The 12118-nt window shown below is 36.3% G+C and overlaps 1 protein-coding gene across 1 annotated transcript; it reads right to left on the bottom strand.

Annotated features, from left to right (window-relative positions):
* Nucleotides 1–2845: 2845 nt before the first annotated feature.
* On the bottom strand, nucleotides 2846–11887 carry LOC104598308 (ABC transporter G family member 1-like). Its single transcript, XM_010260315.3, has 8 exons — nucleotides 11359–11887; nucleotides 11027–11106; nucleotides 8837–9301; nucleotides 7923–8009; nucleotides 7432–7560; nucleotides 5652–5846; nucleotides 5478–5564; nucleotides 2846–3974 (listed from the first exon to the last, which is right to left on the bottom strand). Exons 1-8 carry the CDS (start codon nucleotides 11795–11797, stop codon nucleotides 3288–3290), a joined length of 2169 nt encoding a protein of 722 aa, XP_010258617.1. The 5' UTR covers nucleotides 11798–11887; the 3' UTR covers nucleotides 2846–3287.
* Nucleotides 11888–12118: the final 231 nt, after the last annotated feature.

The following is a 12118-nucleotide window of genomic DNA, read 5'->3' as shown; positions in this document are numbered from 1 at the left end:
TCAATGATGTTCCGAAGGTTCCAGGGGGGCGGGGTCGATGGGTCGTTTCAGATAGGAAATCATGATCAAGGAGTTGCCTTCAATGATGATGGAATGGTTTGAGAAATTCGTTGCCAAGTTGTGGGCCTCCCACGCGGCCCAAGCTTCCGCCAAGTTGATTGTCGTAGAACCTAAGTGGTAAGCCTTGTAATTTATCACCTCACCCGTGAAGTTCCTAGTTATGGCTGTGACTGAGCACAACCCATTATTTAACCGGGACGTGTCGAAGTTAATTTTAATAGTGCCAATTTTTGGAGTTTGCCACACAACATATTTGCATGACTTATGGGAATCCACCCCATTGGTCTTCAAATTGGTTTCATAGTATTCCAGAAAGGCCGATAGAGCTCTTTCAATCACCACTTGAATAGGGGTTGACGCATTATTAAAGGATTTTTGGTTTCTATTTTTCCAGATGTACCATAATAAGAACACACATTTTTCTCTTTCATTGTTTCCTCCATTTGAATTTTTCTTACCAATTTTAAGCTGTCAATCTTCCAGTGAAAGATTAAAACCTGAAGGACCCTCCAAAATGGGATTTATTGCATCCCAAATTTATTTAACAACTGTACAATTTTTAAAAATATGATCCACATCCTCGTTATCTTCAGAAAAACTACATTTTCCATCCACACTTAAACCTCTATTTTGTAGAAGCAATTTTGTTGGGAGTCCTTTATTAAGAAGGAGATAGAGAAAAGTTTTCAATTTTGGTGGACAATTAACCTTCCAAACAGTTGAATTCCACTTTGGGTTCAACTCTTCATGAATAAACAAGTTACATTTTAATTTATAAGCAAACTTAATTGGGAATTTTCGATCACAGCTAAGTCTCCACACTAATTTATCTTCTTTTTTTATTTGAGGGGATAAAGATAGATTTTATTTTCCCCCAAATATTCAAATGAACCATGCTACAAATTCTATTTTCAATCCATACACTCCTATTTTGATCAATAACAAGGAGATTATCATTTTCAATTCTATCAGGATGAATAATTTGGTCCAAGGAGGTATTGCCAACTCAAGTATTTTTCCAAAACTTGATAGATTTTCCATTGTTTATTTCCCAACCTAACTCTTTTTTAAGGAGATCTCATCCCTTAAGGATACATCTCTAAGCCCATGATATACCTTTCTTTTCCTTCACATTCCAAAAGTCCTCCTTGTGAATGTACTTTGTTTTAATAATTTTAACCCAAAGGTTATCATTGATAAGTAATATTTTCCAGCCCAACTTTGCTAAGTTGGCTTCATTAACCCAATGGAGGTTTTTTAGCCCCAAACCACCCCAACATTTTGGGGTACACACTTTGTTCCATCCAATTAAATGAATCATTTTTTTTTTCACTAGAATTTGTCCATAAGAAGTTCCTTTGGCTTTTATCAATTTCATCAATGATATTTTGGGGAAGTTTGAAAGAACTCATGTGAAATTGCGACATTGTATTTGTTATAGCATTCAGTAGGGCCATTCTACTTGCTAAGGATAAGTGTTTTTTTTTTTTTTTTCCAGCTTGCCAGCTTGTTATTAACCCTTTCCTTAAGATTCAAGAATGTGCTCTTTGAAACTCTACCATTTATTATGGGAGTTCCCAAATAGATATTAGACTTTGCTTGGATTGGGATCTTCAGAATTTTTGCTATGATTTTTTGGAATCTCGTTGGCATTTTTTTTGAGAATTGGAGTGTAGATTTGAAAATTTTGGGCACTGGCACCGCAACAAAATGAGTGAGAATGTCTTTTATTTTCAAACATCCTATAATCGAGGTCTCAGAGAATATCATACAGCTGTCTGCAAGCTTAAGCCTTTAAAATCCATTTCTTAATTATAAAAATGGGTTTTATTCAGATTCCTCTCAAAGAACCATTCTATCTAAAAGCTTAAGCTGTTAGATGAGGTCCTTGAATAGGTTGATATTCTCTAACACATAGTGAGGGGCTCTTTGATTAATATATATGCAAAAATTGGAGTAGTTGAATTGTTTGAGATGGTATTTGGTGATATTAGGTATTCTAGTAACTTGAATGATTGGGGAGCTATTATATCTGCTTTCACTCAGAACTAGAATCCTGAAAGGACATTGAATTATTTAGGAGGATTGTTTAGGGAGGTCTGAGACCTGATGAAATTTGTAGTTGTAGAGTTGTAGTATTTTAAGCATTGTTGACCATTTATATCTTAGGAAAGAAATCCATTGTTACCTTTTTAAATCTGGGTTGATTTCTCATGTTTCTGTTGGGAGTATTTTTATCACAATGTACTCCAAATGTGGGAGCTTAGAGGAATCTCACCCATAAGGATGAGATTCCGTTAGATGTTTGCAGTAGGGCTGAGAGCTTCCTAACAAAAGCAGCAGTACTCCCAACTGATCACGGTTTATCTCATCAATCTAAGGATGATTATCAATGCTTTAACTGTTCTACAGTCACTTATGAGAGTTGAACCAAACATGCCCTAAGATGCTGGCCACCATTCGTAAATATGGGAAAACAATGAGATGCCTCTAGGGGGGTGTTCTTTTTTTGGATTTGGAGAGGGAGGAAAGTTGGTCAATGGGATTTTGGTTCCCATTGACCAAGAATCCCATGTTCTTTTTTCAGCTTTATGTGGGGACCCTTTTTAATAATGGATTTCTATGGCTAAAATGGTCATTGCCTTATTTACCTAGGAAATAAAAGAACATGGGTAAATGCACTTACTTGGGTAAGTGTTTCCTAGGAAAAACTTACCCAAGTAAATAACTTATCGAAAAATGAATGGGGCCTAGGTGGAGCCTTGGACTCTAATACCATATAAGATCAGAGAAAAGTAGAAAAAATGCATTGCTCAGTATATGACAACTACATTATATTTATAGATTCATAGACATAAATCCAACTCGGACCAAATTATATCCAAACTATCCTAATCCAATTCAACCTTATCATAACCACCACTTAAACTTATTTGTTACAATAATCCCTAATACAAACAAATAAGTAAAAAAAATCCAAAATACAATAACGAGGACTGGACATATGAGCATCATGCATACAATACAACCAATACATAACCTATATCTATACTACCTATAAAAGAGCGAATGCCCCTTCTTTCTGGAGTTTTCAGTGGACGTTTTCTACCCCTCTTGTTCAAGCATACAATGGGCATAAATGTCTTTTACTCTCACGTTAGAAACTGCCCACTTATAACAAGAAACTATCCATGAATTACCAGTAATACATAAGAAGCAAAACAGAGCTATATGCCTGCTTCATGTAAAGGTGTAGAATAGGGGTTCACCATGACTTGTGTTGTTTGCTTGGGGGAAATAGTTCCAAGAGCTCTAATAATGGGCTTAAACTTCTCAACAAACTTTATAATACCAAGGAAGATGAGCCGATAAAGAACCACCATGCCTAATAAGACTGCAAGATCAACCCACTTGGAGTAGTCCATGTCCATTTGCAATGTTTTCCTCAAGATTTCATTTCCACTCATTAATATGGGCTGCCCTCCTTGATTGCTGGGGAATGTTAACCCTTCAAACTCATTCTTATAGAACCCTTCAAACGCATACTTATGAAAAGAAATGTAGTAGATTGGGTATCTCCAGAAAGGATTTGGGATATCATCTCGCAGTCGAAAGAATCCACCATTCAACATCATCAACCCTTGAATTCCAGCTCCAGAAATTATGCCCATAAGGAAATTTGGTACAACACTTGCAATGATCATCATTAAGCTTTCAACCAATAGAGTGCAAATGAAGAGCAGTAGTGTGAAGTACACGAAATGCTCAATTCCCCTTTGAAGCCCAACTAAGTAATAAGCAATTGCCCCGGGAGCTGCAGAAACTAGAAGCAAGTATGGGATGGAAGAAAGTGTGTTGCCCATAACGTAAGCACCAACTCCATAATGCCCATTTAACCTTTCTCGTTCAAATATCTGCATATCAAGAGAAAACAAATTACAATAAAAGAGAAAATTTAATGTTTAATAACACTAATTAAGGCCGTGTTTGTTTCTCTTTTGTTCCATCTACCCGAGTAATTATACTTATTCGGGTAAGTGTATTTACCTATGTGCAAAACATGGTTTTGCACTCTACAAATTTGTATTTGTACTCTTTCCAAACCGAGCTTTAGGTGAATGAGATAAGTATCATTTTATCCTTAAAACTAAAAGAGTCAATATTGTCTCACAACTTCCCCTTACGTGGGAAAGTTATTTACCCATATGGGAGAAGCCACGTAAGTGATACTTAAGAAAAATAACTTTTTCCATGGATCTTGAGAGAATCTGCAAAGAGGATGTGGGATTGTTGGTTTTTCCATTGAGCAACTTTTTCCATACATTTACCGAAAAACGAACATGCCCTAAGATTTTAAATGTTTACATGCTTAACTTACATGCTAATACAGTTCGAATTGTGTGTTCATGTATTTCCTATTTATTTTAAAACCAAAAATGATAATTCTACCTTGTGTATAAATGTTTTATGGTATCAACACTGCATAAAAGCACAACAACATGTAAATGTTGCACACCAGAGATATAACTACAGCACTCCAAGTTTGCAAGAATCAAGAGATATAGCCTCAATGTATGGTTTGCACACTTACCGCCTGAATGTATATATTCTTGTTCTGCACACTTGGAAAGCATGGGAATCCAGTCACACATTAGGAGTATCTCCCCATGAATTTAACATATATGTACAGAAGATATTCTTAATGTGCAACTGGATGCTATGTGAGCAGAGTTTTTGCATGGAGATCTAGGCTTGCTCAAATCATGATGAAAATTGTTATTTAACTGATATCACAAGGTTCTGGTCCGAGTCTTATAAAACACTGCTGATTCATTAAAACATTATTCTATGCCATGAAACTGCCAAATAGGAATGGCAACGGGGCGGGGATCATATTCTCCGTCTCTGACCTCGATTATGAAATTAACCCCGTCCTCGTCCTCGATCCCTGCCGGGGATAAAATTTGTCCTCCATCTCTGATCCCCAACAGGGATGGGTTCCCTGTGGGGACTCGAATCCCCAAAATTTTTTAGATGACAGTATTTATTTGAAAAATAAATTTACTTAAAATAAATAAAAATTTTAATTTATAAATAATTTTTTATATATGTTTCGAATATATATATACACACATATATACATACATAATCAGGGTTGGGGTGGGGCGGGGACCTCAATCCCCATCCCCGACCCCAACTCTGATCCTGATCAGGGGTTCCTATTAATTCCCATCCCCGTCCCCATCCCTGCCCCGCCAAAACAATCCCCATCCCCAACCCCATCGGGTTGGGGAAATCGGGTCCCCGTTGGGGATGGAGAAATTGCCATCCCTACTGCCAAATAAACAATAGAGAGACAATTCTATGGATAAAATTAAAAAAAAAAGGAATTAATTTAAGGAGATAGATCAGCCAACCTTCATGTCCTCAACAAAAGAAGGGAATCCACCAATTGCCATAAACGTTATGAATGAAGCTATGTACATGAGCACCGAAGATCTCGCCTAAAATGAAGTAGAATTAGCTATAATTAATATCCCTTTCTTTCCTCAAAAACTCCGCTACGTACATACCCACTTTCACCACCTTACCTGAATTGAGCCATAGCTATGACCGATTTTGTAAAATACCGTGCCCACGCATAAACAAAGAGAGATATAGACAGCAAATCGTAACCAGTAGTAGCCTACATCACGGTACATGTTGACGAAAGATCTTCTTGTAAGAACAAGTGACTGAGTAAAGAAGCTTGCTTGACTTCCCTTCTTCTCCAGAGTTTTTCCTCCCTACAAATTAAAAGGTAACAAGCAAATCTTTAGACATCTCTTCCCATTTGTATTTATGTATGTAGTATGAGTTGAAGATTGTTTTTGTATAGGTTTTTAGGGGGATAAGGATTTTATGTCCCCCTTCTAGGTTTTTCTTCTTTTGAGATTTAATAAAACTAGTAAGTAAACCCATGCAATGCATGGGGTTAAGTAGAAATTTGGTCAGTTTTGGATGTAGGGCAATGGTGACTTTAATTTGAAGAATTTCAACTGCATTAAGTTTGGGTCGGAGTTCAAGTCAAGGTTTTAAAAAACCGACTTAAAATTGGAATCGTTCTGGCCACTGGTTTTTGAGTTGATGGTTCGACCATCTGGTTCAAATGAATGATCCATTCCAACAAAAAATAAAAAAAATCGTTGAATGAGTCAACGGTTCAATCATCCGAGTCAGTAGGTCACTGGCCAATTCAACGGTTTTTGGCCAGGAACCGGGTTTGAGGTAAAATGAAACCGGTTGTCTGGATGGTTCTTAGGCTGAATGGTTCGATCGTCCGGATCAACAGTGGTCCGAAAACATTGGTTCAAGCCCATTAAAAATTTATCAATACTCCCACCGAATGAGACCCACACTGCACCCCTACTTGGGTTTGACTTTTGACATCACTTTGAGTCCTACCGAGGATCCATTTTAGATTTGGTCATAATTCGTTTGGACCTTAGCATAATCCAATCCATCAAATTTATACACTTACTTTATTAGAGAGACTTAAAAGGGTAAGAGAGACAAAGAGATTTAAAGAGGAAAGTAGGGATTTAATGGGGGAAGGGAAGATGTTACAAATATTGATCATGAGAGAGAGATTGGATTTTATTAAAAACAACTAGGATCTCAACAGATTTTTATTTAAATAATGATGGATTTTTATTAGAGGCAATTAAGACCTAAGAGGGTTTTTATTTTGACTATTTATATTTCTAATAATTGAATTTATAAATAACTAATCACATATATGAAAAATGAGAGGAGGTCCATGTGAGCTTTGTGGTGAGAGGACTCCTCACCTCTCTTTCCTCTTTGTAATATTAAATAGCACCTAAACCCATTCAATGTATCAGCACGTCAACAATACATTGTTTTCATGTTTTTTTTTAAATGATTTATTTTAAATTTTAAATAAAATTATTTCCACATCTCCTCTCAAATTTTGAATTAAAAAACTTAAAAAAAAGGTGATAGGTTCAAAGTACCGATACACCCCTTTTGATGTATTGGGGTGTATCAATACTTTGAACCTTGATCCAGGGAAGATGTTACAATCATTGACTATTGAGGGAGAGTGAATTTTAAGAATGATACTATTAGAAAGTATAGTCAATGATGGATTTTATAAAAGAAAATGGGAAAATCTAAGATACTGCAAAGACATGGGATCGAAGAGTTTTGACCAATCAAATCACTCCTGTGAATTTTGATTAATACCACCTGATTGATCATCTCTTTTATGATATATACCAGTTGTGTGGTTATGAACTTCTTGGATATCATAGTCGAACCCAATTACTACAAACTTCAACATGATGATGAATTGAATTATTTACAGACCTTCTTGTATAACTCAGCCACCCGTGTTCTAACTTGTTGACAAATTTCCGATGATTTGTATGAACGCACAAGAATGTTGATTGCTTCCTCTGTGGTCATCTTCAATCCATCAGAACCTTGTTCAATATCCTGGTGACATTAATCAAGAATTTTAAGCGTAATAAAAATGTCCTTCCAAAAAGAAACGTTGCTATTGATTAGCTCTTTCTTTTATAAACATCGTTCGATACATATCGGGCCGTATCGGGGACTTTCTGATACACCCTTACAGGAGGGGTATTTTGCGGTTTAACCCAGTTCAGGGGGTAAACAAGTCTTAAATTGACCCCTCTGAACCACAGGTTTAAAATAAAGGGAGTGAACCCCAATACAGTCTAATTCGGATTGTATCGATATTTTGAACCTTGGTATAAACATCAACTTGAAATTTGAGACATCACTTTATGTTTCTATCATCTATCATAAAAACACTTGAAGAAAAATCTACTCACCTGATCAAAATCTTTGTTGATCGTTCTAAGGAAGTGGTCAGACGGATTCCTCAAAGTTGGGCATGGGAAACCATTCAATGCGAAGAACTATAATTGAAAGATGAGTATGTCATGTCATATAAGGAATTAACTTGGACGGAAAAATGCATGTGGGGAGTGATCATTGCGGTTTAGAGTAGTTGAAACATTGAATTTGATGTTTCAAATGACAACGAAAATTTGTATTGATCAACCCAAAATGTTACAACTCATATTTTAACACCAATTTCTAATGATCAGCCCCAAACATTTAATGAAAAAACAATAATGGTACCAAACACAACCATAATCTGTGTGGCCACCATTTCAGAGAATGAGACTCAATTTACATTGAATAATGTCTACTAATGCCTTTTCAGAATCTCTGGAATCAAAGCCATCCAATTAGGTCCAGTTTCATAGTATCACACCATATAAGTAGGTTTATGCATGTTGGAAAACACCCTATAAATTGAATCATTTTCATTTCCATTTTGTACCTAAGTATGCTTTATCTTTATACTAAGGGCCTGGAAAGTTGGTCAATGGGATTTTGGTTCCTATTGATCAAAATACCCATGTTCTTTTTTTTCAGATTTATGTGGATGAATACCCATCTCTCAACTAAGTAAATAACTTTTTCGATTAGGGGAAAGTTGCCGACACTTGAATGAGACAAAAACATCATTTTTACTAATAAATTTTTATGGTGAAAACAGTCATTGTCTTATTTACCTAAGAAATAAAAGAATATGGATAAATACTCTTATCTGGATAAATATTTTCCAAGAAACAACCCAAGTAAATATAAATTAAATTCCGAAAAACAAAAGGGGTCTAAACATTAAAACCTTCAGCCCGGAAAAAAAAAGAAGGATTGAAACATAATTCCATACCTCATTTGCTGCAGACGCAGGACCAAAATAAACTGTTCTACCAGAGGATAGAAGACAGAGATTGTGGAAGAGCTCAAAAACTTCACTGCTAGGTTGATGTATTGATGCAATGATAGTCCTTTCATCTTGTTGGGCAAGGTCAGCAATTCTTTTGATGACATGGTAGGATGCAGCACTGTCGAGCCCACTGGTGGGCTCATCTAGAAACAGAAGCTTTGGGCGTGTCAAGATTTCAATGCAAATGCTGACCCTCCTTTTCTGGCCCCCACTTAGTCCCTTACTTCCCCATCCTCCTATTCTTGTATTCATTGTATCTTGCAGGCCCAGTTCCCTCATTGTCATCTCAGCTCTCTCCTTCTTTTCAGATCTTGACATGGAGTCTGGCAACTGGAGCTGGGCAGAATAATATACGGCTTCTCTGACGGTTAATGTTGTCATGAGGGTGTCATCTTGGGTCACGTAGGCCTAAATTATTGGGAAAAATACCACTGTTACTACCATAAGAAATTGAATTCAAGTGTCATTTACTAAACCTACTATATAATTTTTATTTTATACGGTCACACTACCTGTACTTCCTTTCACTAAGAAGTGTTTGTTTCGCCATCTGGAAACAAGGTTTTTAAAATCGAATCAGACAATAAATCGGTCAGGGGTTCGGTTTCTGGGTCGAACAGTTTGGCCATTCGAACCGAATGGATGGCCCATTCTAACAAATAAAATAAAATAAAAACGACCAAACGTTAGACGATTCAAATGGTTTGAACGGTTCGACTGCCCGAGTTAGTGGTTTGCTGACCAAATCAACAGTTTTTGGCGAAATAATAGTTTTGGGGTAAAACAAAACCGATCACCTGACCAGTTCCTGATTTTTTTGGTCCGACTATCCAGTCCGATCCGGTTTTAAAAACCATATCTGAAAATAGTAACATGATCACCTAAACTGAGTGAAAAATGTTCAAGGGCATGGGCCCATGATTATTTATTATATTCCAAAAGTACTATCCTAACACTTTGTATTTAAAACAAAATTAATCAGAGTGGTTGCTGGTGTCTTACTAGGTATTTTCATTTTCCTTTGATTAATGAAAGGCCGATTAAATAAATTGGTGCAAACTATAGGGGTGCTTTAGCTAAATGCAAATTATATGGTAGGTTTTAGTAAATCATTGAAACTATACGGAATATTTTAATAAATGACCCTAAATGTAAACATCCAAGTAAAAAAATCATGCCTGGTACTAAAATGTTTAAAAAAACTGCTGCTATAAACATTAAATCATTTGCAAATGATTGAGTTTAAAATTTTAAATCCTGATTTTCTTTTGCTTTAGATTTGATATTATCTTGTTTGTTTGTAAGAAATAAAATAATTAAAGTGGTCCCTAATTTATATGAAAGAGAAATGAAGTAGAAAGCAAATTGATGTGATACTCACTTTATATTAAGATATGAAAAAGGATGCAAAATTTGCACCGCTAATGCATGCAAATGAGACAAAAATTGCAAATATAATTTTGCATCAGGTAACAGCATAAATCAATCTCAAATGGATGCAAAACTGAACTCAATTCAGATTTGCATTTGTTTGCAAACAAATGCAGCCCATAATTAAACATATAGTTCATACAGTAACACATATAAGACTAAATATGACTATTTATTAACATATTATTGTTTCAAGATCAATTTGTTTCCAACTGCGCTGGTATTTATAGACAACCCGGCCATTATTAAAGAGTTTGAGGCTTCACAACACTGAGGCCGCTTTATAACAGCTGAGGTGAAGTGGGTGAACTGAATGACTTATTTATTTTTAGTGAATAAGTTATTAAGGAGGTCATAATCTTAATGGCTGAAACTGAAGCTAGGTTTGATTTTTGTACGAACTGTCATTGACCCTGATCAGCCCGGAAATCAGCCATACAACCACTATGTTTCACCAGGCCAATCCATTTGGACCGGACAGTCGAACTGATTCCCGTTCTGAATGGATTTTTAAAACATTGTTGTATGCTCAAACCAATAAACCACTAGGTTCAGCCATTTAGGCCGTCTTCAAACGGCCAACACATTATTGATGATTAGATGAACTGATAAAAGAATGTTCTCTTGTAAAACTTATATAGACACTGAAGCAGCTGAGAAATAAATCCAGGTTAACCGAAAGAACATCTTCTTAGCTCTTACGGAGGTCCCAAAAGCTAGCGTCTGCTTTCTACCATTGATGAGGATCTCCCCAGACTGCCTTGTGTTTGAACTCAATCTTCCTGAAATTGGTGATTTGGAAGAACATCTCATAAGAAACTAAAAAAACAAAAAAGCTTAAAAATTAGAAATATTGTGATAATGGAATGGTGAAACAAAATTCATGTATAGATGAGATAACGTTAGTTAGATAGATAAAAGGGTTTCAAATCATATATTCAGATACAAATCCAAAAGTGTCTGATGTCTAAAAAACAAAATTTTCAGATGTCAAACGTCTGAAAAGTATTATCAAACGATGCCATAAAGCTTACCTGCCAATGCATCCAAGAGGGTGGATTTGCCACAGCCAGAGGGACCCATGATGGCCAAGAACTCGCCAGGCTGGGCGTAGCCCGTGAGACCCTGAAGGAGCGAGCGGCACTTAGTTTTCCCGTTGGAGACGGTGACCCAGAGATCCTCCCAGGTCAAGAAAATACTATCCCCTTGTGACCCTGATTGAACAGCATCACACTGGGGAAAATTCTCTCTCCTGGTCGATAGTTTAGCCCTTTCCATCTCCAATGAAATGTTTTCATGGAAAATTCGGAATGAGGCGTTGTGGTCATCATGTTCAGGGTGACTGGGTTTAGGCTCAGATGGAGAAGGGAAATACTCCTCCATGCCAATGCCATCCTTCTCTTCTTCTCTTTCCATGGTTTCATGGCAAGTTGATCTTTTGGTCCTTTCAGGGACGTTGGGTTGGGAAGGCATTCTTAATGCTCAAATTCTTGCAAGAAACTTATTGAGAGAGAGAGAGAGGTTTTTAGAGGCTATGGAAACTGAATATCACTTCAACAATTTATAGACTTCATAACTATCAAGTTTTCAAGGAAGGGAGGAATTAATCTAGTATCCAGATTTTTTTGTCATGTGATTTTTAAGGGAATTTTAGTCAACACAACATACTTTTATGCTAAATAGTTCTTAGTGTTCCTTAGGCCACAAAATTAATTAGTTTTTTTTTTTTTGGATTTTTTTTAGGGGGTGGGGGGTGGGAGAATCCAATTGACGAAGATATTCATGCTCTTTTTT

The sequence above is a fragment of the Nelumbo nucifera genome, chromosome 7 (genome assembly GCF_055504915.1).
Source record: "Nelumbo nucifera cultivar China Antique chromosome 7, China Antique-T2T, whole genome shotgun sequence".
Classification (NCBI taxonomy): domain Eukaryota; kingdom Viridiplantae; phylum Streptophyta; class Magnoliopsida; order Proteales; family Nelumbonaceae; genus Nelumbo; species Nelumbo nucifera.
The sequence above is the reverse complement of the archived record's forward strand: the minus strand, read 5'-3'. Positions and strand labels throughout refer to the sequence as shown.